The following is a 27,471-nucleotide window of genomic DNA, read 5'->3' as shown; positions in this document are numbered from 1 at the left end:
TCAAGGTTTTTTGGGGCAGTCATATGGGCAGTGAAGTGACAGTGTTCCTGTCCCCTTCCAAGATGCTGTCACTGCATTCATTGGGGCATGTATTTGAGGCAGAGGGGGTAGTTCTGTGCCTGGGACAGAGCCAGAATTGCAGGAGTGCAGGACAAGGCAGGACAGAGTCCAGGCAATCAGGTGCTGCAGTGATGTGGAGGGAAATGGTCACACAGGTAATGGGCACCCTTTGGGTACTCTTGCCACCAAGAGCAGTGGCAGTCACCTCGAGGTGACTGGAATGATGTGCTGCAGTATTTCATTCATCCCTGGGGTCCCCAAAAAAGAGGAACATGAACTTTCTGGAGGGAGTCCAGAGGAGGCCATGAAAATGCTCAAAGGGCTGGAGCAGCTCTGCTCTGAGGACAGGCTGAGAGAGTTGGGGTTTTTCAGCTTGGAGAAGGCAAAAGGGAGGCCTTACAGCACCTTCCAGTGCCTAAAGGGGCTAAAGTAGAGCTGGAGAAGGATTTTTGACAAAGGCATGGAGAGACAGCAAAAGCGTAATGACTTTAAACTGACAGAGGAGAGATTTAGATTGGATGTAAAGAAGAATTTTTTTACAATGAGGGTGACACTGGTTGCCCAGAGAAGCAGTGGATGCCCCATCCTGTGCAGTGTTCAAGACCAGGATGGATTTGGCTTGGAGCGACCTAGTCTGGTGGAAGATGTCCCTGTGCATGGCAGAGGGTATGGAATAAGGTGGTCTTTAAGGTCCCTTCTATTCTGTGATTCTATCAAGCCCTTGCTGATGTAGTTGGCTGGAGTGGGGGCTGACTTTGATGCCAGGGGTACCTTTACATTCCTGCTGATGATGTTGCTGCTGAACCAGTTGAAAGCCCTGGCTGGAGGGAGAAGAGGCAGCCAAGGGCTAATGCCCACTTTGCCTTTGGTCATGTTAGAAACTCGTGAGAAGGTGCTTGCAGACCTGCACCCGGAGGTGCTTTTTGCAGAGAGGCTGCGAGGAGGAGGAGGGGGCAGCAGGGTGACCGCAGCACAAGTGAGCCCAGCACCCCAGGAAGCTCTGTCCCCAGCCCCGCGCCCTGCTGGCCCCACCTCACCCTGTTGGTGGTTTATATTTAGCTTTTTCCACAGGTCTTTTAGTAAAGCACATTTCACCCAGGCTGTCAGAGGCTTTCTGTTTGGAGTATTTTCTGAGTAATGATTTGGTTTCTGGCCATTTTGAGCTTATAGGCAATAAACTCTGCAGAACGGATCGTCAAGGGGGCCATTTGAGCTATTGAAATGCCATTAGAAAGTCTACTGATTTACAGGGTAATTCAATATGAAAAACATATCCCTTACTGAAGTGAATAAGACTCCCACCCTTTCTTCACAAACTATCAAGGCTCCTTTGATGTTTTAGGCTTTAGCTATTGTGCTTTGCTAATACAGCCAGGAAACTGGGGGCCTTTTGTGTAACCATGGAGAAAAAGATGAACAGCAGAGTTACCACATGAAATGAGTTACTGGCAGCTTTTATAAGGATTCTGGATCAGCCATCGCACCTTCTTGCCTCCCAGATTTCATCCTATTTAGGCATGCAGTTAAGACATGTCAGACCATGCTGCAGATTTAATTTCTTCTGGAGACAATGAGCAATCTTTGCTCTGATTGCTTGCTCCACCCCTGTGCTATTTGTAGGGCCATGCTGGACCCAGGCTGGAGTTGTGGATAACTAACCTGGCGCCATGTCCTGGTGGAGATCACCACATGGCTGTTCCTCTCCCAATCCATGCACTTCTGCTGGCTGCTTGTGAGGGAAAGCCCTGCTTTATAATAATGATACGAAAGATAAATGTGTATCTGGAACAAAGAGCATCCAGAAGTGTCCCATTAACATTGCTAAGCCACTTAGGGTAAGCCAGAGAAACAACTGTATTTCTGCAATGCCAATGATATTTTTGTATGCTTTGATATCATGAGTTGTTCTGATCACTTAGGGAGGTCAATTGCTGAGGAAACCATCCTGCTTTAATTTAGAAGCCAGCACCACGAGCAGATGTGAGCCAGCTTTTGTCGCGTTGGAGCAACGCTGCATGGGAACAAGCATCCCTCAGCAACTCCTGTGCTCTTGATATTCAGTGTCCTGGGCCCAAGGTGATGGAAAAAATTGCTTTTTCACTGCCCCTGCCAGACCTTTTGTGCCCTTGTTGTGCTAGACCAGAGGCATCTAATCAATGTCCAGATCTATTCCGCAGGCTGCTGGAGCAGTCTGACCGGCTGATGGCCCTGCTCCCTGCACTGCTCTGTCCTCGGGTTCCTGCAATGTGGGGCAGGTTGCAGGCAAAAGAGTTGTTCTGGTGACTACCAGGGTTTTTTTTTTGGCTGGTCTTCCTTGTGAGACCCACTGCATCTCAGAAAGCCTCATGCTCTCTAGCCCACTAGTGCTCTCTGTCCTCATGGAGAGATGAAGCCCTCAAGACAGAGACAGGTCGCCTGTGATCTGTGTGACAGATAGATGTCACACCCCGGGCTGTGTCCTCTGAGTGCCACATTGCAAAGCAATTAAGCCCATCCTGGGGAAGATGCTGTCCTGGGCTGCAAAGCCACCGGTCTTTTGGGATGTCAGGTCTGGGATAAGATTTTCACTTGCTGTCTGGACCTCTGTGGCTCTGGCTGGGAATTTCTGTGCTCCATCATGTGGTGTGGAGCTGCCCTTTGGGTCAGCACAGCTCACACAGAACTGAAACCCAGCTGCTGTTACTGTGCTTACCCAGGAGCTTTGCCAGTACAAAAAAATGTTGGCAGGGGAAGGAGGAGGGAGGGAGGTATGAATCTGTTAGATGACATTACATAAGGGCTTTTTCTTGGTGTTCACCTGTGCAGTTTCGTAAGTTTTGAGTTTTGTGACTGAGTTGGCTGTATTCGTGTCAGTGGTACAGTGGCAGCTCTCCAGACTCCTTCCAGGAGGGATCTCCTTTCTGTGGAACAGGTAGGAGATGAAGTATTGGTGCAGAAACACAAGCTGGGCAGCTTTGGTAGCTGACTTCAGTTTGTGAAATTGGAGATAGAATAAATAATCTATTTTTTTTTAACCAACATGAGAATGCTATTTAGGCCTTAGTAATTTCTCTCTTATTTTTATATTTTTACTTTTTATTGCAGTACAGATATTTCTGTCAAAATAGGGAGAGGAGGAAAATGCATCCATGCAAAACACATTTCTAAATGTGTGATTTGCTCTGTGAGTGTTGTATGTCTACTGTATGTTTAAAAAAAGATCAGTACAATCATTTGCAATGTGAAATCACTTCACAGATCAGTAGAACCCAGTAATCTCTCAGAATGAGGCAGTAAGGGACAGGATGTGAGAAACAGGCTGTGTGTCTCTGCTGTCCCAGGACTTTACATCTAATAGTAAGAATCACAGTGACAGATTGTCTGATGTGCATCCAGGGGCTGAGGACAGGTTTGAGGTGGTTGCTCCATATCTGACACTGTGGTGTTTTTCCTGCCTTTCTCTCATATATTCTATGTTACCCATTCTCAGAGACAGGATTTTAACTTGCCAGCTGGTCTCATTTGGTGTGAAAAAGCAGCTCACACCTCTCTATAGCACCTCTGGTTTCTAGCTCTCTCTCTGGCCTGCTCTGTGGTTTCTGGTTTGCCTTTGCTTGTTTTTTGTTTTTTTTTGTGTTTTTTTAATTCCTTGCCATCAGTCTGCATTTTAGCATAACACGGTCTTTTGCATTTTTTCTCATGAGTACATTTAATTTTACTCTGTCATGTAAGCAAGACATCCCTTGGAAATTGAATTCTTCATGTACATCTCCACTTGCTAAATTTAGTGTCTTAAACCTCCTGTGATAGCAGTGGCATTTTAGTTTAGGAATCCTTTTGTCATTTTTGGACAGAAAAATGTTTGTCATCCTTCACAGCCTTATAGTACAGCTGTAGTAGGTTCAAGCAGGACCAGTGGTGCTGGGTGCTGTGGGTGTGAGTCAGAGGGAGAAGTGCACTGTCAGAGGGATCATTTAGGGTTGTGGCAGCTCTCTGGAGCTGGCTGGGTCCACAGTCAGGATGGGAAAGAGGATGACAGTTTAACTGTGACAGTAAAAGTCAGCATGGGATGTCTGTGCTCCAAAGTGCTTTTATCTGACAAAACAGTTGCAAATCAATGCTGTGTCTGATAGCATTGGAGCTGGCTTGTCAGTGTGTGAGTTAGTTCCTAGAGGGATTCTTTCCACCTAGACTGGTCAGTGTGCTCATCCCATGTAATGTATTCAGTTCTGGGCTTTGCTCCTTCAGAATAACAAAGGCTGTCTAAATCAGGAGTGACTAATGAAAGACTAGCTTGTCCTGTTTGAATTCCTACTTTGTCCTGCATTTGCCTTCTTGGTAAACAAGGACATATAGCTTGTTGGCCTTTTCCCCAGGACTGAGGAGCAGAGGAAAAATAGAGTCCTAAGTAGTGAGATTTGGGATTGATTTACTGCATGTTTTCTTCTCTCTCGTATCCTTCAATTCTTCTAAATTTTATGTGCTTTACATGTTATCCTTCCCTCAAATGTAAACTGTCACATACATGAAGCTCTCCATACTTCACTTCTTTCTGGCATCAATTTTTAATAACATCAATGTGAAAGTTGCCTCCTTCCTTTCTCACTTGTTTTTAAAAAGTTTGCCTGTGTCTTCTGTGAGATTCCAGCAGAACACGAGGCTGGTGTTTGCTTCTGCTGTTTCTTGTGAGGTTTACGTCAGTGGGTTCCCCATGGCTTCGATGGAATTACACTGCCAGCTTTGCACTGGCTAATTGGGAGAAGAACTGGACACGTTTCCTTCCCCCTTCTTGCATGCTACAAGAGTTGATAATGATGGCTGGGTTGTACATTATTTATTGGGCACAGCGAGTGCCCATGGTGCTCTGAGAAAGAGGAAGGAATTGGCTTCCGTCAATGAGTTTATTATCTAGGTCATTCACAGACTGAGGCATCTCGTGTTAATATATTCCATGAAAATTTATTCCCTGAGGCAGTTTGCTCCTGAGCCTGGAAGAAAATATAACCATGTGAGGAAAGTATTCCTGTGCAGTCCAAATCCGTGGTGGGATTTCTTGTCAGAGCTACTCATTGGAACACACAGTTAATACAAGAGCTACAGAGCTATGTGTAGAGTGAGCCTCCATCTAACAGGGCTTGGTGGGAGTATTGCTGCTGCTAATCTGTTTTCTACAAGGAGCCCCACACTTATCATTTCATTACCTGTTTACTCAGTAGCAGTAAAAAGTCCAGCTTTGGGTACTTCCAAGAACTGCTCACTAGACTGGTTTGTAAGGGAGTGTGATTTACTGGAAATTGTTGAAAATGACCTTGCAATCATTTTATTTTATTGAAGTTTGTCCCTTGTATCTGCAAAGGGCTCCTGATGTAGCAGCTAAGAAGAAGTGATTATTTATTTAGTCTTCTTGAATATAATGGGATGTAACTATGGTAATTTAGTAGCTACTCTACAAGCAACTAAGCTGTTCTCAGCTTAGAGTGGAGCAGAACTGGGTGGAAAAGATAAGCCATCTTCCTCTCAAAAATTAGCCCCTGTTACAATGATCCTATCAATACCTAATGATAGTAACTCATTTTGACCACACTTTCAAACAATTAGCTCGAGTAACATCTAGCCTATCTTGCCAATAGGGATAATGTTTTCCCCTGTTCCCTTGATTCTAGAAAGGAACATGTTCTGCTTTCCTCTTGCTGAAAGGTTCATCAAAACCTAGATCTTCAAATTAATCTTGCTCATGTCCAAGAAAGGAGCAAGGTCTAGAGCTGTTCTCATGAGCCCAGCCAGTGGAGCTTTATTCTTTCCCTTTGAGGGACAAAAAGGGTGTGATGTAGGCAAAATAAATGGTACAGGAATCGATACAAGTTTCTTTGGCACGTTCACACAGGTTGAAGCTGATTTCTCTACCTAAAGCACAGTGTAATCTTCCCCCATATTTACTCTCAAGGAGCTGTCTCTGCAGGCCAAGACTCACTGTATCTACATCCTTAGGGCTTGTCGTCCTCTGGGAGTGACAGTGTTGAAATTAAGAGCAGACTCCTGGATTCTGGAGGATCAGGAATAAAGCATCAAAAATCCAGGCTGTGCTGCACATCCTCACAGAATGTTTTTCAGCCCCTTGTAGACAAAACAGGTTCTTGTGCTACTATGACCCTTTCCATCTGGGTTAAAATAATACCTATGAAGTCATCCAGTGTAGGAATGAGTTTTGTGTTTAGATGTGATGGAGCACTTTTTCAGCAGGCCTGTGACTTGTGGGCTCTGGTGGTTTGTACAGGGCAGATCCAGGAGGGCACCCAGCAGGTTTTTGCCCTCCTCTGCTCCATGGGCAGTTTGCTGTGCAGCAGGAGAGGCGGAGAGCTTCCTGCTTGAGTCTCTGCTTCTCTCCTACCCCATTTCACAGCTGAGCTTGCTGAAGAAACCATCAGTCAGGTGCCAGGCAAGTCAGTGTGGGGGGCTGTTCGCTGTGGTTTTGGAGTCGTGCGAAAGCAACCGTCCATTGTGCTGCCTCTGCAGAGGAGTGGTGGCGGCCGGAAGAAGAGGCGGGAGCAGAATTTTGGGGCAGCTGGGGCCCTTAATCTGCTTTTGGTCAAAGCTTGATGCCAAGATGGCTTTCCCCTGTATTTCATATCTATCAAAGAACTTGGTAAACGATTTATCAGTTCATAGAATCACAGAACGGTTTGGGTTGTAAGGGACCTTAGAGCCCATCAAAGTTCCAACCCCTGCCATGGGCAAGGACACCTTCCACCAGACCAGGCTGATCCAAGCCATGTCCAACCTGGTCTGGAAAACTTCCTGGTCTGGAACATCTTCTCTGACCAAATTGTGCCATTGCCTCACACCCTCATAGGGAAGAATTTCTTCCTAATCTCTAATATTTACCCTCCTTCAGCTTGAACCTTCATCAACCCTGTGCTTCCCCAGCAGTTTCTGATGACCACAGTTCCAAGTCCTGTTCTGAGGTTACCTGTGCTCCTCTGGAGGGGTGTTGGGAGCTGTGGCTGCTCTCCTCTCTGTCTTGGATGAGAGCTGCTGCATGTGGCTGCACATCTGCAGGAGGGCAGGATGTTGATGCTGTGAACTTCTGTGTGCTGTGGCACAGACAGGACACGACGCACATTCATTTTAGTTCTTGCTTGGCGCTGTGTCTAGCAAGGAGAAACCCTTTTGGCTGGTTGTGTTCTTTCTGGTTAGCACTATCTTGGTTAAAATTCTTAGAATTGAAAGCTTCAGAAATTTTGAGAAGGAGCTTAGAACAGAGAGTTGAAGCTATATCTAAAATCATCACTTGATTCATTTTAGAATTGCGTGATTCTGATTTTGTCAAGAATAATATTGCAGGATCTGAGTGGATTTCTTCAAAGAGGAGCAAAAGATCATTCAAGTTGTCACATGTTTTGGCTTATGTGGATGTGATCTCAGGAGGTTTCTGGTGTGCCCTTGCAAGTTTGTCATTTCCCTTTGTCATGGAGAAAGCTGTGTCTGTGATTAATACGAGGTCACTGGTGTTATTTCTATATATAAATAAGCTTAGTGCAAAGAGGCTTGCCTCAGCAATGCATATGCAGTACTCATTGTTTTTAAGCAATGCACTTCTTATTTTAGTAACATTTTTGAAGCTCTTGTTCTTGTTTTTAACATGAACATTAGGTGAGAAAAGAGTAACTGAACTTGCAGGTTTTAAGTAGCCCTTGGTGTCCCTGTGTTTGGCTTCTGAAAGATTGCTCCGAAAACATATTTGTGACCTCAAAAACGCTTATCAGCATTTTCTCACTATAAGTTTTGTGGTTCATTTCTAGGTTGACTAAACTATCTTTTTATGTTAATAGTTCTGGTCGTAGGAAATTTCATTTGCAAAAAAAATTTGCAGATCTCTCCTCTCTGGAAGTGTTCAAGGCCAGGTTGGATGGGGCTTGGAGCAACCTGGTCTAGGTAAAGTATCCCTGCCTGTGGCAGTGGGGTAGAAATGAGATGATCTTTAAGGTCCATTCCAAACCAAACCATTCTATGATTCTACGGAATTTGGGTATGGTGGGGTTTTTTGGGATTTTTTTAATTACTCCAGCTGCACGAAAAATATGCTGTTTCAGTGCCTGATAATGTTTTTAACCATCAACAATAAGGAAATTTTTCTCTTTTGAATACATATGTATATTTTAGCCAGTAAATGGCTAGTTGCAAAATTCTGTACACCTATAGCATTTCTTCTTACTCCATCTCTGACAATATTAAGCAAGTGTTTCCACAGGAACAGTGCTCTTTACAATAGACAGTGTTGTGGCTTGCTTCAAAGCCACAGCCAGAACATGTAGGTGTTTGAAGAGTACCAGATCTTTCCATCTCTCGCTGTGAATTTTCTTGTGGGTCAGTACTTGTTCAGACTTTCTATCTCAGTATCTGAAACCACCCCCCCCGTTTCATGTTGCTCTGTGTGGTAATGCCCCAGAAGCCTTTCAAACTCTGCTGGGCTGCAAGAGGAGTTTTTTAGAATCATGAAGAGTTGAAATTTGTGGTGTGGCCAAGATCTAGTCAGCAACTCTAGTTCAGGATCAATTGTTCAAAGCCAGGCTGGATGGGGCTTGGAGCAACCTGATCTAGTGGAAGGTGTCCCTGCCCATGGCAAGAAGTTGGAACTGGATGATCTTTGAGGTCCCTTCCAAACAAAACTGTTTTATGATTTTTTTTCTTTTTTTATGGTTCCATCCAACCCCTTACTACTGTAATCTTATCTCAGGCTCTTTCAATGTAATGTGTATTAGGATTTGAACAGTGTTAGGTGGTTTATTATTTTTCTTAGGGAACTGTGTTTGTAATGTTTCCCTTCACTGAATGTGGGTCAGTCATTAGAAGGGACTTGATCTCTTAATTTACTTTCCTCCAAGGTGGTTGCTGTGAGAGGACAGGAACTGAGTGGCTTCTTGGCTTTATATTACAGGGCTTGGTAAATCTTAAAGGCAAGTGAATTGACTTTATTTTCAGAGGGCATAAATGCTGTCCAAGGGATTTCTGTCCTCAGCTGGTTAGAATTAAGGTAGAAGACTAAAACTGATGTGACTTTTCCCAGAGTGAATAAAATCTTGCTTTGGGAATTACAGGAACGTGTCCCCACACACAGCAAGGGCTGTTTGTCTGCAGGAAGGAGAGCATGAGGTCCACATTAGCAGTGCCACCCAGGTGGGGATGTGCTTTTCTCCAGGAGGGAATTTATACTTTAAACACATTAGTGTGCTGGAGTTAAAAGCATGTGTGTTTGTATATAAAACACATGCAACACTCTGGCACAGATAAAATGCCAGGCCTTCCATTCACAAAGAAACAAAACATTTGTCAAGCAGGGAACATGACAACAGTTATCCTAAATATGACTGGCTTTGTAAGTGAGCCTGTCCTGCTCTTGGCTTACACAGGATTGCTGTGTTCTGGGGCTTGTGGCAATCCTTAGCAAAAGCTTTGTTTGGAGAGCAGAAGGTTTATCTGCAGGTTTGTGGGTGATGCTGAGTTTTGAATGGGAAATGTGGTCAGCGCCCAAGCTATGTTCTCAATTGATCTGTCAGCAAAACCACTCCAACCATGTTCTGACCTTTTCCTCTGCATACCCTTTCTGGGTGTCTCCACCCTCTGCTTTATTTAATCCAAGGTAAATCTTGGTCACATTGGTTCCTCATCTTGAAACCACACTTTGGAAAGGGAAAAAGAAATACTTAAAAAGGGGAAATATGTGACAGCATGCTGCTGGTAGGTGCCAGCACACTGTCTGTCAGCTTGCAGTTGTTCACAAAACCCTGGAGAGCCTCCTGTCCTTCAGAGGGAGGCAGGTGGCTGGGTCAGCTGAGAGCACATCCCAGTGACACAGTGCCCTGTCACCATCCGGTGGCTTGGGAGGGCTGGAGGCCAGTGCTGTGCAGCTCCTTCCTGGACCAGCCTGATTGCTGGAGTCACAGCTCTGACTTCACGGTCACAAGTGGGTAGTGAGATCATCTCTCTCATGAGGTAGATGAGGAAAACTGTAATCACAGACTTGATAGGACTAAAAATTGCTTTGTCTTGGACAGTCTGTCTCTTATTGTAATGCTTGGCCTCAGGATTTCAGGACAATTTTTTTTCCATATTATTTTTGGTACTGATGTCCTACCGACTGTCCTTCCCCATGAAAAACCTCACCTCTTCACCCTTTTTTTAAACTGCTGTTTCACAGAAATATTTTGATTGTACTCTTCCATCATCCCCACCAAAAAAAAAAAAAAAAAAAAAAAGCCCAAACAGAAAACCAAACACATAAACAAAACCCACTGTACAAAGAGGATATGATCTAACTTGGCAAAGCAAATGTTGGCAGTGGTGTGTCCTTTCTGGGTGTTGTCAGCTGCAACCTACATTCTTTTTGCTGCCTGAAGACTTGATTGGGCTCCCAGCAGTGGACCTCATGGGATTGGAGCAGAGACATGAGCAGTAACATCTGGACACCAGGAGCAAGCATCATACCTTCAGGAATGCTGGGGGAGTGCATGCCTTGGCACTCCTTTTTTTTTTTCTTTCTTTTTTTTTTTTTTTTTTTTTTTTGTACCTTTGGAAGCATCTAATTGGCTATGCAGCCAGAAACTGCTGGTGCTTTGATATGATGTTCTGGGATGTGTGTACCAGGGATATGGAGCAATCCCATAAGTTGTTGGCAAGGGAGTGGGAGAGGGAGTATATGGGCTAAAGTACTTTTGAACCTTTCTTCTCGTCTTTCTCTGCGTCCCAAGCAGGTTCTGTCATGTGACATGCCACTCATATTTGATAGTTTGCTTTTCATCCTTCTGTCTCAAATCGTTGGGCAGATCATCGTGTTGCAACATGGAGAGATGTGGTGGATTAATATAAATATTAGTCCTTTATAATTTCAGTGCTAAGAAACTGCCAGGTGAGGAAGTGAGAGGAGGAAGAAAGGAGTCACTGTGATCAATTCCATATCTGGGAAGAATTATCAGAGCTGAGGTGCTTAGGCTTCCCTATGGTGTTACAGCTCATGCCAAGGTTGAAAGTTGCTGGATTTAATCTCTCCTTTTTGTATCCTCACTGAGAATGAGTAATGGGATTAGCACTGTAAATGGGAATGTGAGCTGTATTGGGAACTGTACTTCCAAAGACTGTCATGCCCCTGAGACATGCCATTTGAAATTTTAGGATTCGCCAGAAGTATTGCTGATAACTTGATGCTGCACATAAATTAATTCTTTGTGATGCTGACAGGGGTGTGCCCCTCAATCACTTAGCTCAAGGCTTTAAAGTCATTGAAAACACTGAGAGTTCTGGTGCTTTGCAGCAATTGACTCTTCTTGGTGTCTGGACTTCTGTGGAGTCCAGGCACACGTTGCTTTTGTGGGTTTTGCTGAGTTTCCCTTGCACTTTTCCAAGCAGTGTGGCTGCTGTGCAGTGAGCTAGGTCTGTTTTTTGAAGACCCAAATAATCCCTGTTTCTACCTCTCCTCCTGCCATCCCCATACGTTGCTTTCCTTTTGTAAAACTGATGGTGTAAGATGTGCTCAACACCCAGAGGGGCTTTGCTGTCTTTGGCTGGAAAGGTGGAGATGTGTGGGAAGGGTTTGATGTGGGTGATGAGTTGGGAGTGCTCCATCTCATGTGCAGCTCCTTCCCTCTGTCACGTTGGCTTCCAGCGCCGTAGGAATGTGACACCAGCTTGGGTGACAGCCAGCGCTGTGGGCCTTCCTGAAACTTCTACATCCACTTTTTAGGGTTCCAGCTGTCCCCAGCGCAGTAAAGATCAGTAAAGGTCTTTTCAACTCTTGGTGTGGAAAGGAGGGGAGAAGAAGGAAGGTGCCTGTAAGTCAAGCCCTCTGCAGAGCTGTTGGTTTGTGTCTGTACCTCTGTGTTGTGGAACCCCATCTTCCTGGCATCGAGATGCTGAGCAAATCTCACTCCAGAATCATTCTTCTGTAGTTTACAGTGCTCATTATTAGTGGTCAAGCATCATAAATAAATGAACTTTTCTATCAGATTGCCTTTTGCTGCAGCACCAGGACTTAACTTTTAACTGCTGTTAAAAGGATGGTATTTGGCTCTTCAGTATCTGACTGAAATGGTTGGAGTAGGAGAAAGTTGTGACCTTTCCCCTTTCTACCTGAGGTGTTGAGAAATTTGATGGATTATCTCGAGGACTAATGGATTTTAATGGTTCATGATCTCATCTGCTGTGGCCTGGTTTTAGAAAGAAAAAAGAGCTATTGGACAAAAATGGAAAAGCAGCAGTACACCAAATGAATTACATGTAGTAGGAAGATATTTTAAAAATAGTGACACACCTAATGGAGACTCAAATGAGAATAATTTCTCAGAACTATAGGATTATGCAATAAAGCCTATGAATAACAAGAAAATATTTCCCAGCACTGAATTGTGGAGAACAACACAAGTAGGTGAGTGAGCAAAGTTCTGGGGACACAGCTGCAGAGGGGGTTTTGCATAGAGATGCAGCTGGTTTAGGGGTCCCTGTTCCTTGGGTAGGATCCATGAACAGGGTATTGGGGGCTCTGCCTGATGCTGTACAACCCACTGGATTGCCCCTAAGTTACCCCTGAGTGCTGTCCTGCTGTAGCTGTGCAGTGGTGGTCCCTGGGCAACCAACGAGACACAGAACCTCAGACCATGTGCAGACTGTGCTGCTTAATGTAAAGTCATAAATGATTCATAAAGTCTGCCTCGATTTGTTAGGGAGGTTAATTAAAGCTGAAGGTGAATACTGTGCCTTGGGAGACTTCTCAAGACTGAGAGAACTGTTGTTGCTTCTCTGCCCAATCTTTTTGTTTCTCTTTCTGTATTTCTCCCTGGTGGCTGTTCTGTTCCTCTCTGGGCCAAACCCAGGTCTCTGGTGTGCACTGGGCTTGCTTTTTCACTGCTCTTTCCTTCCTGGGGGGCATTGCCTCAGTTCTAAGAACACCTGTGTCATTGCTTTACTTTGAGGAAGCTCTGCTCAGCATCTTGTTGTCGTGCCCCTTGGAATGTTTCCGTGTGGGAAGTGCCACCAACTTGCCTACTTGGCACCAGTCAGTGAATGTATTTCTTTATAACTGTAACAGAAAAAGTGGCACAATTTCCTGTGTTTTCTGCCAAGTTATGTTGGGTTCATGTAGGAGACAAAAAATACTCTGGTTGTTAATCTCCAGATCTTGGAGATAGAGAAGGGCAATTCCTCTATTGTGTGCTCAGTGATAGACCTAAAACATGACCTGTCAGGATCATCCTTTTGCTACTCCAGCTCTACAGCACTCCAGCTCTACAGCTATTGCTGGTTGTTGAGGTTTATTGATATCTTGTCACTGTTAATTGAATGGAAATAGAAGATTTTTGTTGTTTGGTTATTGGTCAATGCTTGGAAGTCCCCTCAAGAGCAGAGACCCTGTCCCACTGTCAGCCTCTTTTACCTGCAGTTGCACACACGGGTGTCTGCAGGCAGATTTCCATACCTTGTGTATGAAAAGCTGATAGCCTGATAGCAGCTACTGAATGTGGGCATGGGTGTATTTGCTGTAATCAAGTGTTCAGAGAGCTGAAAATGAAGCCCTGCATTTGCCATCCTTTAATTTAGTGGTCCTGCATTGATGTCAGCATTTGCCTTTGGGAAATTAAAGTAATCTCTGATTTTCCTTCCCATCCCTTAAAAAAAAAACTAGCTGTAGGAGGAAGACAAGAGGAGTTGGAAGGAAAATAGAGTGATGGACTGGACATGGTGGTATTTGGCACAGTGTTACAAAGATGCATGGTGAATAATTAAGGTTTAATTGTGCTCAGCAGAGCTAAAGCTCTGCTTGTATGTGCTTGTGGTAGGGAAAGGCAGCATCCGTCCTGCCCACGCGATTCTGGTTTCACATGGGCTGTGGGAGGGAGCTGGGGGGTTCCTGCCCCTTCTCTCTGCTCAGGGAGGCTCAGAGCAGCCTTTTCTCTCTGCCTGGCATCTCCCCTGGCCACCATGTGCTGTCGCTGGGGGGGTTCCAGCAGCTTTGCTGTTCATGGCAGTTCAGAGTCATCCCACGTTTGGTTTGTTCTGTGCCCTCAGGAAAGGGACCCTCACTGGTAGGGTCTGGTCATCCTTCACATTTTCTTCTCAGCCCATTTACCAGCATTTCTAGGCATTTCTAGGCACAATTTGTAGGAGGTTGTGGATGAAAGCTCTCCCCTGTTGCAGACTCCAGTGTGGACATGACATTATTAGACTCTCCCACGTCCTCCCCATTTTGTTTTGAATTTCACTTAAATTTCTACAGGAGTGGGTTCTTACTCACTGATGGTACTGACGGGATCAGTGCCTTGTCTTCAAGAAACTTCAGTACCATGGGATTTATAAACAGGCAGTTGGATCCTCTCCCCCTGGCACACAACTTGGGGAAAAAGGTAAAAAATCCCTCTGGAGAGTTGTTGGTGTTGTTTTTCTTTGAAAATATAAGGAGAACAAAAACATAATAGTCCCTGAACCAGTCGTGTCTGTGTTTCTCTCTTTTTAACTTTATAACATTTTTTTTTCAAATATGCTAAAGAGCATCTTCCTGCAACCATTACTTGTAAATCATTCATTGCTTTAGAGGTATTTCTCAAAAGCAATATAAATTGCTGTAACACCATAGGAGCAGGCTCTAGCTCCTGCTTTCAGAACCTTTTTTGGTTTTTTTGGGTTTTTTTTTTTGGTTTTTTTTTTAAGATTTGAAACCTGCGTGGACCTGCTGACTGCAGGTGGAATTGGCAGTCCAGGTCTGCCCCGGCACCTGTAGTGGGAATTGCTGCCCTGAGCACGTGCCAGCCTTTGCAACAATAAGAAAATACTTGATAGCCTGTTGTGTGTGTGTTTGCTTTTCTTTTTTTTTTTTTTTAGGCATCATAATTTGAATCTTAAAAAGTGCATGCTGTGCATTTATAGGAAAAGCACTTTAATGTGCTGGTCTGGAAATGCAAAATCCCCTTTGTACTAGACAGCCCTGAGGATTTTCAAAGGTGTCTGACTTGATAGACAGGTGTCTGTCAGCCTCAAAAAGTATAAGAGGGACTGATTAATCCAGACACCGTGTATTTGGCTGAGAAAATTGCCATTTGACCTGTCCAAGGAGGTGCTACCTTATTAAAATACAGAAAGATCTGACATTCCATAAGCATGATCTGGTAAGAGCTTAAACAAGAAAGATGACAAGAAATAACTAGAGGCATGTGAAAAACCAGCTTTAGCCTAACCCAAATTTTCAGCTCTTTTGACTGAGCCTTGGGAATTGCCTCTACAAACGACTGATTACATATGCAGTTCTGTTAATTAAAATTAAAAATTATGTAGGAAGTCAAAAGATATAGCTACTTGTTTAATTAAGCTAATGAAGTCCCTAGGTAGCTTTTATATTTGCTTTACTCACTGCAAGTGTCTGGCCTGTTCTGTTTTTGAAGCCATGTCAGCGTTGACATGCCTCAGAAAAAGGCTGTACTTCTAGGATGCTTATGGATTGTGCCTGTGGGGAAGGAAGGAGGGGCAGCAATGGCAAAAGGGATGTTCTAGGCTCCAGGGTAAACACAGTCATCTTTTGTGTCTGATCCAAACACAATGAAAAGATTCCCACTGATTCTGATGTGCTTCAGATCAGCCTTCCCAGACTGGATTATCTGTTAGGGTATGGGAGGGGGGGTAAAAAAAAAATCTTATAAACTTGTGTTTGCAAGGTGTAGTGCTCTTGCCAGGTTCAGTGTTGAAGATGTCTTTTCATCCGGGAGGCCCACCTTATCTACCTCATCTTGATTTTGGAGAGTGAGCAACTTGCAGGCAGGCACCCTTTGGATCTGCCTCTTCCCATCCTTTCCCGGGGCAGGCCGGTCTCTCTCGGAGGCCAACTCACAATACCTGCTCTTCAAGTTCAGTGGATGCTTCAGCTGGGTGTTGATACGTTGCCTGAGAGATTACCCTCCTTCTGAATTTGTTTTCCAAACCTCTTCCATTGATGAATCACGCACGGCCAGTTTTTATTATATGTGTGAAGGCATGTGATTAAGAAGCCCTGTTTTGGTCTCTCTGCTGCTGAACTAACTTATTTTTTTGTAATGTAGAGAAGGGGAGTAAATAACACCTGCCCTGTTGTTGGGAAGGATGTCAGCAGAGCCCTTTTCTGAGGAAGGTGTGTGAGATGGTTCACTGGGGCCCCTCCTTGTGGGAAACCAGTCCCTGGCAGCTCCCTTTGAAGTCACGTGGAACAGCAGGATCCCAGCAAGTTCAGGCATGGGGCACCATGTGAGTGGTTTGGGTTAGGAGTGGAGTTCCTAACTCCCAGCACACTGTCCTGGCAAAGGCCTGTGCCTCTCATTGGAAGTGCAATGAAGCCATGGCTGAACTCACCATCCTTACCTGCCCGTTTCCAGCTCTCCTGCCAAAATCCTCCAGTGCTTGTTCTCCCTGGTTCGGCTGTGGAGTTCAGCAGAAGTTGAAGTGTGTGCTTAGCTCTGGGTCAAAATCCTGTGCTGTTCTCACAGGTACAGCTGAGCTCCAGCAGTTGATCTTTTCCACCCCTTGTGCTGTGGACAAACGTGCTGCCTTCATTTCCTTGAGGGTGACTAGAGGATTTACTACACTGATAAGCACACTTTCCTCTCCCAGTGAGCTAAAACTTGGCCAAGTTACCTCTAAACTAGCCAGAATGTCTGTGTTTTTCCCCCTGTTTCTTCCCTGGGGGACCAGGCTGAGGATGAAAGTGCTGGAGAGGGGATAAGGTGATGATTGTTTACAGGTCTACCTGCCAGTGATATGATGCTGCATGCCACCAGTTTAGTTTGATTTTTTTTTTTTTTTTGGGATCACTGCACCTCACAGCATTCACAGTATCAGGCATGCATAGAATTTCATACTTCTCCTTTGCTTCCAATACAACAGGACTTTCCTTTGGCTTTGATACTAAACCTTCCAGGCATAAGCTTGTGATTCCCTAAAATAAGTTATCCCATGCCGGATCTTTGGCATTAGGAAACTTTGTACATATTACTCTTTGATGATTGTGTCAAATACATATGGATGGTTACATTCCTGTATCACTTCTCTTATACTATGGTGTAGGAGTTCCCCCTGAGCATCACCTGTGCTGCCTTCAGGCTGTTGAGCCTCTCCTGCTTTCTTTAACAAAGAATATCAGCTGCTTTGTTGACCCAAACTGATTTCATTGTCTACTTTGGACTTTATTAACTCTGTCGAGATTAATACTGCGACACCCTGTTTCTCTGTAAAAATGCAGAGGTTTTGCCTTCAATGTCAATGCTGGAAAATGAAAAACAGAGAAGAAGTGAGGAGCACAACTTGGCGTCTGCGTAGTGCTTGTGTTCCACCCACGCTGCTGTTGGGAGGCTGGATCCCGAGGGTGTTTGCTGGTGCTGGGAGGTACTGGCATCACTGGAGCTGTGCCAGCATGGAGTCAGGGCTTGGGCTGCCAGCCCAGGTCGGGTTATCCTTCCATGGCTGGAGGGCCAGTCCTTTGGCAGCTGCTCCCTTTTGAAGTGCTCAGGTCTTATTAAGTAACAGAACACGGTGAGAAGCCCTCTCTGACTGTGAAATGAAGTGCTGGTGCTGGAAGTGACTGGAAAGGTTGAAGGAGGGCTGATATCAGGAGTTCCTCCTTTTGGGGACACAGTGGGGTACCAGACCCCTGATCTGTGGGTCTCTGGTTTCAGCTGGTTCTGGGAAATTTCTGCGTGCCCAGCTCTGGCTGCAGTTGCTGGGTCAGGAGAGTTTCCCACAGTGTGTGCTGCAGCTGTGGCTGCACTGCAAGGGTGAGAGCAGTGCTGAGGGTGTGAAGGTGATGCTGAAGGTGTGAAGCAGGGGCAGGAGCATGAGTGGCTGTGCTGCAGGGCTGCCTGAGGTCACCCCCAGAGCCTGAGCAGGGTGCTGGCTGTTCACACCCAGCTCAGTGCGTGGGGCTGGACCAGCGCCATGGGCCCAGCAAGTGTGAGCAGCTCAGAGGCATCAGCTGCTGCCAGCACGAGGCCACTCTGGAGGGTGGCCATGGCTCAGGGTGTCCCCGTGATGGTGGGAAGCACGTCCTGTCAGGCAGGTGCTGCTCTCGGGAGCTGCTGATGTTTCTCAGGCCAGCTCAGCTCTGTGGTCAGACGTTTTCCTTTGAGGTTTTTAGGTCAGGTGTTATTTTCTGTTTCAGGCACATTCCACATGTCTGAGAGTTATCTCAGGTACTGAGTTGGCTGCTACTTAGCTGGTCAAATTCATCCTTGAAGAACATCACAGCAAGTCCAAAAGCCAAACTTTTCCCTGTGGTCTGTTATCATTTCATTTTGTTTCATGGTATGTTATCTTTTCTTGTTCTGTTACTATCAATTTAAGATCAGAGAAACCCTTAAGACTGTCTGGTTTAAACCCTTGTCTAGGACAAAGAATTCCCCATTGGTCCTGCATCCATTAGTGCTGATGTGCCAAAGTTTCAGCAGCTTCTGGCAGGCTGGGGCTTCAGCCTCATTTGGAGCCTTTCAGCTGCAATTTTTAATTAGATCCCCCTTAGATGTTCTGTAAGAAGACATTGAGTGTAGCGCAAGTCCTCTTGACTGTGGTACAACATGAGCCCAGCTGCTTAGTAGGTGTAGGGGATTTGACTGTCTTTAATCTTGGAATCTGGAGGCGAGAGAGATTGTTTTATAACCCTCATAAATCTCCTGCTATTGCTTTCTGAATTAGTTTTTTTCTGTTTTGTGAGACTGCTCTAGGCAGAGGACTGTGCTGTGCTAGGGGCAGAGGAATCCTCTTTGCAGAGGTGGAGAACAAGGTGTGTCAGGACTTTGGGCCAGTTTTTGTCTGTGCCCTGTGTCAAAGGTGGGTGATGCTTTTGTTGCATCTCCTGGCCTCATCCCAGATGCTTGAGTCCTGACAATCCTTTGCTTTTAAGACTGAACAAGGAGTGCAGGATTTTTTCCACATCCCACCAGAGATACTGTGTGTCAGAAGAAGGGAGAAAGGATCCTGTTTGTCAGTGTGAAAGCAGGAATATGACATGTCCTGTATGGAGACTGGCAGGAAAATGATAAGCACAGGAAAATGATTTTGGAAACCTACGTAAGTAAGGATTTTTTCCATAAAACCTGAATTCTTGGTATCCCATAAATCAATTTGCATGATTATATATTATTATATATGATTATATATTTTGGAAAGGACCATCTCTTTACAAAGCTGCACATCTCTCCAGGGAACTGAAATTTAGGCAAAAATGATGCATGATATCGCTGGAGTTCGAATTTATTTGGGAATTGTTTTCAATATTAATGGAAACAGAGGGCTGCTCAAACACAGCTTCCTAAAACCAGTGTAATATGCAGTGCAAACAAGCACAAAAATTGATATTGAGTCAAGACTAAATATTTGCTTTAAAATTTCCCTGTGGGACTGATTTTTTTTTTTTTTTTTTTTTTTTTGTGGAGAACATAGTGTCCATAAAATGAGCATTTTGGTAGGATTTTCCCAAGCAGTTGTAGAGTTGTAGCTTCCCTGTTTTGTGTCCCACTGATAAAAGTGTGTGTGTGGCGCCTTAGAACCATAGCTGGCATCACGTGAATGAGATGTTTGCTCATTCTTTTTCCTGAAAATATTCCTTCTGCTCATCCTAACAAATTCCCAGCAGTTTAAATAACAATTTCTCTACTTCTGCAACAAATTGTGGGTTAGGGAAATGAATGGCTGTCTGTGCTTCCCCTTCACCTACCCTAGAATGCTGTTTTTTTTCTGGGCTGTGTCAGCATTCTGTACCTTAACCCTGCAGAGTCAGCCCAGCTCAGACACCTCCTCCCACCTACAGCTGTGCAGGTGCTTTGCTTCCATTTGTAGTTTGGCTGTTTGGCTTCTCTTTAGGGTTCACCTTTCTGTTTTTTCAGTATCTTAATATCATTGCCTGTAGGTTCGTGGCAACAGCGTTTTTTTGGAAACCAGGAGCAAATGTCTGGGTCAGGGTGGTCTGTAGCTCCAGCTTGGGGAGCTCAGGTTGATGTTGGAGGTTTATTTCAGTGATGTGCTGGGTGTCTACACTGGAGAGGAATCCAAGGGCTCACAGGGTACAGGAGACAGCCTGAGCTCATCATCCTGTGGTTGTACAGGAGGAGCAGGGAGGGTTTGGATGAACAATCTATTAATTCCCCCAGAGAGCTCCATTTTCAAAATTCCTGTTCTGCACAGGTGATCCATACCCACGAGGTGTGAAGCTCCTCTTTGCTAATTTCAACCTTGAAATTCATGGGAAATTCAGGGGGTGCCTTGTTACTTCTTTCTTTGTTTTTTGTTTTTTTAGCTGAGATTTCTGTGTGACAGCCTGACTCAAATATCAGGAATCCTTAGCTGGCAAAAAAAAAAAAAAAAAAAAAAAAAAAATGCCTTGTTACTTCTTTCTTTGTTTTTTGTTTTTTTAGCTGAGATTTCTGTGTGACAGCCTGACTCAAACGTCAGGAATCCTTAGCTGGCAAATTAAAAAAAAAAAAAAACCAACAAAACAACAACACGAAAAGCAAGACCTTTATTAAAAATGTATCTCAAAATGAAAAATCTACTCACCAAAAAATAAATGCTTTCTTTCAAGGACAGGCTGACACTGGGATTGAATCTCTGATCCCTAAAATTATGTTCTGTATCTCTGTCTCTATCTAATTTAGATTAAACGACAAGAAGTCCTTAGGTAACAGCACCAATTGGTTTTTATTTCCTATGGTTTAAGGCCAAAAGGTGATTTATGTAAGAAATAAGCATTTGCCTCAGCAATGATGGTATTTTGAGAGACTGAAACAATTTCACTGAGATAAAATATAATAGAGACGAAATATCCATGTAATTCTCGAAACAGCTGCACATTGATCTTTTCAGAGAATTCAGTGCTAGTCCTGCTTCATTTATCTCACAAATTGGAACACTATTAACTGTATTTTATTTTTTTTAAACTTCTGTTTCCTCTAGCAAGGTTGAGATGATTCAGCACTTCCAGGAAAAAGGAGGACTCAAGTTCCTTATTTTTGATGGAGCCCTGAATGCTAAACAATTTGGGCACCAGATGTTTGCTTTTATTTTATTTTTTCAGTTAAGGTGTGCATGAGAATATATACACCTTCAAATATTATCAAATTTCTGCCTCAAAGAAACTAATCTTTTAACATTTCCTTTCCTTTTTTTTTCAGGTGGATTTGGAGCCAGAAGGCAAAGTGTTTGTTGTCATAACTCTTACAGGAAACTTCACAGAAGGTAAGGGAGTTACTCTGGCTTGTTTCCATTCAGAGCTGGACTGGTCTGTGTCCCTGCCATCAGCTCCAGAGCAGTGCAGACATTTGGATTCTTCAGGAGCCACATGCTGTGGTGTGCCTGAGGTTTTCTGAGTGATGGGGGAAATCTGGAACGGGCTGTTGGTGGCAGCTGGAGCTGTGTGTGCCCTCTGCTCTGTCTCAGACCTGGGGAGCTCGCTGGTCATGCTCTCTCTGGTTTATTTCCCTGAAGCTGTCCTTCAGACAGGTTGATTTTGTCACTCGTGCTTTTCACCTGGCTGCCTCTTGAAGGGCAAGCTGAGGAGAAAGCAGAGCATGTTTAAAATAGAGGTGTTTAAAACATCTGGATGGTTTTTATTCCATAATGGTTCACATCTACTTCACAACCATTTCTGTTTGATGCATTCCCTTTGCACAGGAAGCTTGCAAGATTTTAGTGTGACAGCTGCCCCAAAAAAGTATCTGGGCAGCCTTTTTTTTGATAACTGCATTTTATAGTGTGATGGTTTTGATATGCCTGTTGTTTATTGTGATACCAGTTATGAGTGTGGATGTGAGCTGTGCTGCAGTAACCCAGGAAATTCTGTATTTGTAACAGAGAACAGGGGGAGTGCCAAGGTGTACTGGGGAGGCCTGCAGGAATTTCTTGCAGGGGTGAAAAGGATGTTAGAAATTGGCTTTCATTTCCTATGACAGAGCCAGGGATGGAAAGAGAGGAAAACTGGAGTGCTTTACTGACTGACATCCCAGTTTGTATCCACATGCAGGAGTGCCATTCTTGGCCATTTAAAGCAGGGTTGAGCAGGAATGGTGGGCATGAGCATAAATCCAGAGTGTGTTTCAGACCTGTGCTGATGGCTGAGAATGTTGCTAACAAGGTCTCAGAATGAGAAATGCAGAACTCAGATGTTTGTACAGCTACTGCTTTCCAAGGGAAATGGGAAATGTTGGAAATAATTTACTTCTCTTTCCTCTGTTGTTCTTGAGGATGTGTAGACTTACAGAACAGGAACATCAAAGGTGGCTCTTGGGTTTTTTCTTGTCTGGTTGTTCCCATGTATGGTCACATTGGAAAAATCTTAATCCAGGGCAAGTCTGATTGCAGATAATGATTTTTCCCAGTCATTGGGTAAAGGAGGTATTTGTGAAGAATCAGGGGTTTACCTCTGATACACAGAGAGGTCTTGTTCCTAATATCATATTTATCATTCTGCTTTTGTCTCTTTTGCTGGAAGTGTGGAGGCTCTGAATGGTATTTGAATTTTAAGGGTTTTTTGGAAAAAAGTCTGGGAATAATTAATGATTTGAAAGCCCAAAAAACAGCTTCCCACTTGTTCCCCTGATCTGGAGGGCAGCCACTGCCACATCATCCCTGCTCCCTATGACTTCTTATTGTTTTGACTTCTAGTTGTTTTGTTTATGGAAATAGCCAAATTCACAGGGTCTCAGGCACCACTGTCTACCTCCAGTAAAGTAAAAATCCAAAAAGTGGGCAAAGAGAGGGAGGAGGTAGGCGGGATAAGAAGAAAAATTAGCAAAACCCAAAAACCCCCAACAAAACAATTGAGACTGGGGTTTTAGCCCACCTGAGACTGCCTTATTTTGTTTGTCCTATTTTGTTTATCCTGTTTTGTTTACTGTAAACAGGCAGTCCTGGTGGTGCTTGGACTTTACTTTTAGGAGTGGTGGTTTTTTGGTTTGATCAAAATTTCTTCTGACCAAAACCTTAATTTGGTTCTGCTGCTCACCTACAGCAGGGGTGGGGGAGCAGGGTGTGACTCCTGTGAGTCTGACAGGGGCATTTGAGATCTGTCAGGATGTGAGGGCAGTATAGCAAACAGGCAGCTGCAAAGGGGTCAGTTCTTTGCAGGTTCCCATATGGCTCTCCTGTCCATCACTGCTACCCTGCTGCTTTGGGGCAGGGAGATCTGCCTGTTTGATATGTTAAAAATACATGTAGTTTTTCAGAAAAGAAAGGAACAGAGCAATAGGAAGTGAGGGAGGCCTAGAGAAATTATACCTGCCTCTCTTTATTTTCTCTGCTCGGATATACTTGCTGTGCTAAGCTGTATTTGATTATATTAACTACCCTCATTCAGCTGACATTTCCTGTGTAAAGCAACCAGTGCAAAATTAAAATGAAAATCTCCTTACCTTGGGAGGAGATTACCTCTCACAGAATACTCTGAGCTGGAAGGGACCTACGAGGGTCAGCAAAGTCCAACTCCTGGACTCCCCAAGGGTGACACATCCCTGGTGGCCCTGGCACCCAGCTGGGGTGGGGGAAGCACACTCTTCCCCAGCCATCTCCCTCACTGACCCAGGAGCTGTTTCAGTCCAGCCTGTTTTACAGAGAAGGGGAGGACTGACTTCTGCCTGCCAGACTTCAGACATTGCTTAGGGATTGATTTCCTGCCTCTTCTCAAATGAATTTATTTACTCTTTTCTGGGTTTTCTTTATTTCACCCTTTTAGGATTTTTTTTTTTTCAAGTCATCAAATTTTTTCCAAGTCATACGATTCCTTTTGAAAACTTTCTTATTCCTTTTACTCTGGATATAAATATGATTTCCCCCCCAGCAAGGGTGCCTTTAGCATTCCTTTCCTCTGTCTCTGTCTCCTTGCTTCTGCTGTCTTAAAAATAGTGAATGTACCTTCTCTGAGGTGTATTTTTGCTGTGGATGTGCCCCATCTGTGGATGTGAGGCATGTTGTCAGCTGAGGAGCTGGGAACAGGAGCAGGGTGCAGTGTGTGGGACCCCCACCAAGCTCTGGCCAGCCCTGGGGACTGCAGGAGCTGTGGTTTAACAGAACCCAGAGAGTCCTGCTTCCCTCCCTCCCTGTGATCCAAGTGTGTGCCAGGATCTCTGAGATAGTCCACAAGATCTCAACTCTTGCAGGCCCTCTTTAAAAGAAGGAAATCTGCTTTATTGCTCTCTTACACACATAGGGCTCTTGAGGTGCCCCGGAGGGTGTTGCTCAGCTGGTGACATGAATTCAGACCTCCTCTCCAGTGCTTGTTTTTCCCGCTGAATACTGGTTTCAGCTGTGAAAGAGCAAACCCTGAATTAGCTCTTCTTGGGCAGGATATGATTGATTTGAAATAAAAAACCTTGCACTGTGTGTGGGTGAACCACTACTGTGGTTTGTGCCTCTGGACCCCTGTGAAAAGTCAGAAGAGATTCCCAGGAGCTGGTGATGGTGCTTGGGCCAGGCTGTTTGGGTGGACACTGAGAGGCCCCAGGTGTGTGCCTGGATGGGCTGAACCTCTCCCCTTGCAACCCTGGAGTCCCAGAGCCAGCCCAGTCCCCTCTCAGCTTTGCCTGCAAGGTGTGCTGCATGCCCTCAGTTTGCCACCTCTCTTTCTGTTTGCTCTATTTAACTCTGAGCAGAGCTAATTAAATTAATACAAATGAAGTATCTGACTGAATTAATGAATGAAGCAAGCCCTAAGCCCTGTGGAAAACAGAGTGTTTCTATTTTAGTGCTTTGAACTCTTGTAATTTGCCTTTTTTTTTTTTTCTCATGTTGTCACTCAAAGTGATAATTCTGGCTTGAAGTTCAGTTTTAATTTCATCGTTCTAAAATAAGTAATGGTTGTTTCTTTTCTTTCTGTGTCAGTAAAGACAATGACAAATTGGAGTTCTGGGCAAGAAATAGAACAACAAGAGTATTGAAAAGCCAAGTGAGTTGGTAGAGCAGATATAGCACCTATTACTGAATATTTCATGTTGGTAGGGTTTGCAGCAGCAAGGAATCATAGAATCATATTGGAAGGGACCTTTAGGATCATCTAGTTCCATCCCCCCAAGGGGGAAGCTGAACCTGCTTACCTACAGGCAACCTAAGAAAAAGGTTCAGGAAGCCCAAAACCTGCTTCTGGACCAGGAAATGCTTCTTTGTTTGGCATTTGGCATATTCAAATGGTTTGTCCTCAAACACAGAGACTCTTGGGCTTTTGCTGTCATTTTTCTTATAACACATTTTTCTAACACAAAGTTTTTTTAAAGAAATAATGTTTTCTCTGACAGGTACCACTAAAAATCTGCAGCCTTAAAGTGTGAAGTGGAACATAAGTATTGTGCTAACAAGATCCTTGCTCTGCACTATAATGTAGCTCCTCAGCCCCATAAAATTTCTATTGACAGATCTGTTATCAGGTTCTTGCACAGCAGGGAGGAAAAAGAGTTTTACCAATCCTCTGTAAGCTGCAATAATGATTGCTTTCAGCCCATCTTTTATAGTTAAGGGAATAAATACTGGAAACTAGGAAGCAGGAATAAAAAAAAAGTCCTGTTCTCATCCTCTGGTTTTTTGGGCCACTCTTCTCTTTTGGTTTACTGGCTCTAACAGAGTTTTAAAGCTTGTAGTAGACACCACTTAAAAAACCTGCTGGCCCAAACAGGACATAACAATGCAGAATAAGATAAAGAAAGTTCTGCTGTCTTTGGTTCACAGTCTGAGGACATGGAAGTCTTTAATGTCTAGCCCAAAGTCTTATGTGGCAGAGACCAGCAGGAGACATGCATTTCTACACTCTTGTATTTTTTTCCAGTGTCTACACTTTTTAAAGTGCTTTGCACTTGTCACACCTGTGTGCTGTAGGCAAGGGATTTCCAGATCCACTCCATGTTGGTTCAGCTCTGCATTTTCAGATGGAGATAGGTCCGGACAGTGTTGAGTCCCATAGGGCAGAAAATACACCCTGAGTGTGCCCTGAGAAGACTGAGCCCTTGCAGAGACCAGGAATGTAATCCACAAATGCTGTGCATCTCTGTGTGGCAGGCAGGTGAACTTCAGTGGATCCCCTGAAGGATTTCACCCCTGAAGGATTTCATCCTTGCTGAAAGATTTCAGTCAGGTTAAAAAATAAAATGCCAGGTTTAGAAGTAAAATTTTCCAGAAGCTGATCTTGAAGTCCTGAGCAGGTATTGGTCTCCTGGAGGTCACACTCTGCACACCCCAACAGAGGTTTATTAGCCAAGCCAGGGGGAGCAAGAGCAGCTCTGTTCTTGTCCTGAAGTCTCCATGAGTTTCTTTTTTTGTATTTCAAAGTGAAACTTTCAAAATGTGCACATTGCATTTCACATGTAATAAATATTGCTGAGAGAACCTGAGCATTCTTGCACCCTGGAACTCTGATATCTCACATATGTCTCCCTGCTGTTAAAAAAAACCCAAACAAACAACAAAAAAAAACCCACCATCTGCTGTTTAAAAAAAAACCAAACAAACAACAACAAAAAAAAAAAAAAAAACAAACCACCAACAACAAAACAAAGCAAGTTTGTTAAATTCTGAATTTTCACAGGGAAAAAATATTTCAACAGGCAAGTAAACAAACAAAGCTGTTTATTCCTGGTAGCAGGAAGAGCCAAACCCTGGGAAATGAAGTGATTTGCTTGGTGTTTATGGAGGGCCTGTAATGCAGAGGCAGGAGGAGAACAGCACCCCAGCCTGCCACATATCCACAAGACTACTTTTATTTCTCAGAAAATGATCCATGTGAGCCCCACAGCTATTGCAGTGTGTCTAAGACCAAGAGGTGTTTGTCAGTAATTTGTGACTTGCCAAGCTCTGCCAACTGCAGAGATACCCAGGCACTGTAAAAATGCAACAAAATGCAATATCAGGGTTAACTTCACTTCCTCAGTGGACTGTGTTTTGTCTGGGCTCTGAAACCTAGAGATAAATATGCAAGTTTGCAATCAGTGGGATTTCAGTGTTCCTGGCTGTAATGAGGAGCAGAGGTTTCTTTGCTTTATTTCCATGTGATTCCTGGAAGAGGTGATGGTAGTTCCCAGGGGAGATGAAATCTCCTTGGCCTTGGAGGACAGGGGTGTGCTGGAGCTGGTGTTTGTGCTGCAGTGGTGGAGGATGGGGAGTGTGGGATAGAAGGAGAGGAACATGAAGCTATAGGAGGTGAGTGCTGGGATCCAGGGATGATGGCACAGCCTTGGGTGCTGCACCCTGATGCTGTCTCATGGCCATCCCTCTCTCTACCCAGTGTGGTTGAAGGCACCTGGATGATACCCTGGACTGGGATGAAGGGGATGCTCTGACAGTAGCACACCTCAGACTGTGCCTGAATTTCTCTAGACCACAATTTGTGAGGTGCCTGACTGATGGAATCGGTAAATGGCTGTCCAGAAGCCTCAGTGCTTTACCAGGGGTCAGTCTGTAAATCTGTGC

At 44.3% G+C, this 27,471-nt stretch overlaps 1 protein-coding gene across 1 annotated transcript in view; it reads left to right on the top strand.

Annotated features, from left to right (window-relative positions):
* Positions 1 to 27,471, top strand: part of PRKCH (protein kinase C eta) — a 113,337-nt gene that overhangs the window by 5,321 nt on the left and 80,545 nt on the right. The window contains exon 2 of the mRNA XM_041459419.1: positions 21,201 to 21,264. Within this exon, the coding sequence (XP_041315353.1) occupies positions 21,201 to 21,264 (64 nt within the window). The remainder of the gene's footprint in view (positions 1 to 21,200; positions 21,265 to 27,471) is intronic.

Source organism: Pyrgilauda ruficollis, unplaced genomic scaffold, assembly GCF_017590135.1.
Source record: "Pyrgilauda ruficollis isolate IOZ18807 unplaced genomic scaffold, ASM1759013v1 scaffold135, whole genome shotgun sequence".
NCBI classification, from domain to species: Eukaryota; Metazoa; Chordata; class Aves; order Passeriformes; family Passeridae; genus Pyrgilauda; species Pyrgilauda ruficollis.
The sequence above is the reverse complement of the archived record's forward strand: the minus strand, read 5'-3'. Positions and strand labels throughout refer to the sequence as shown.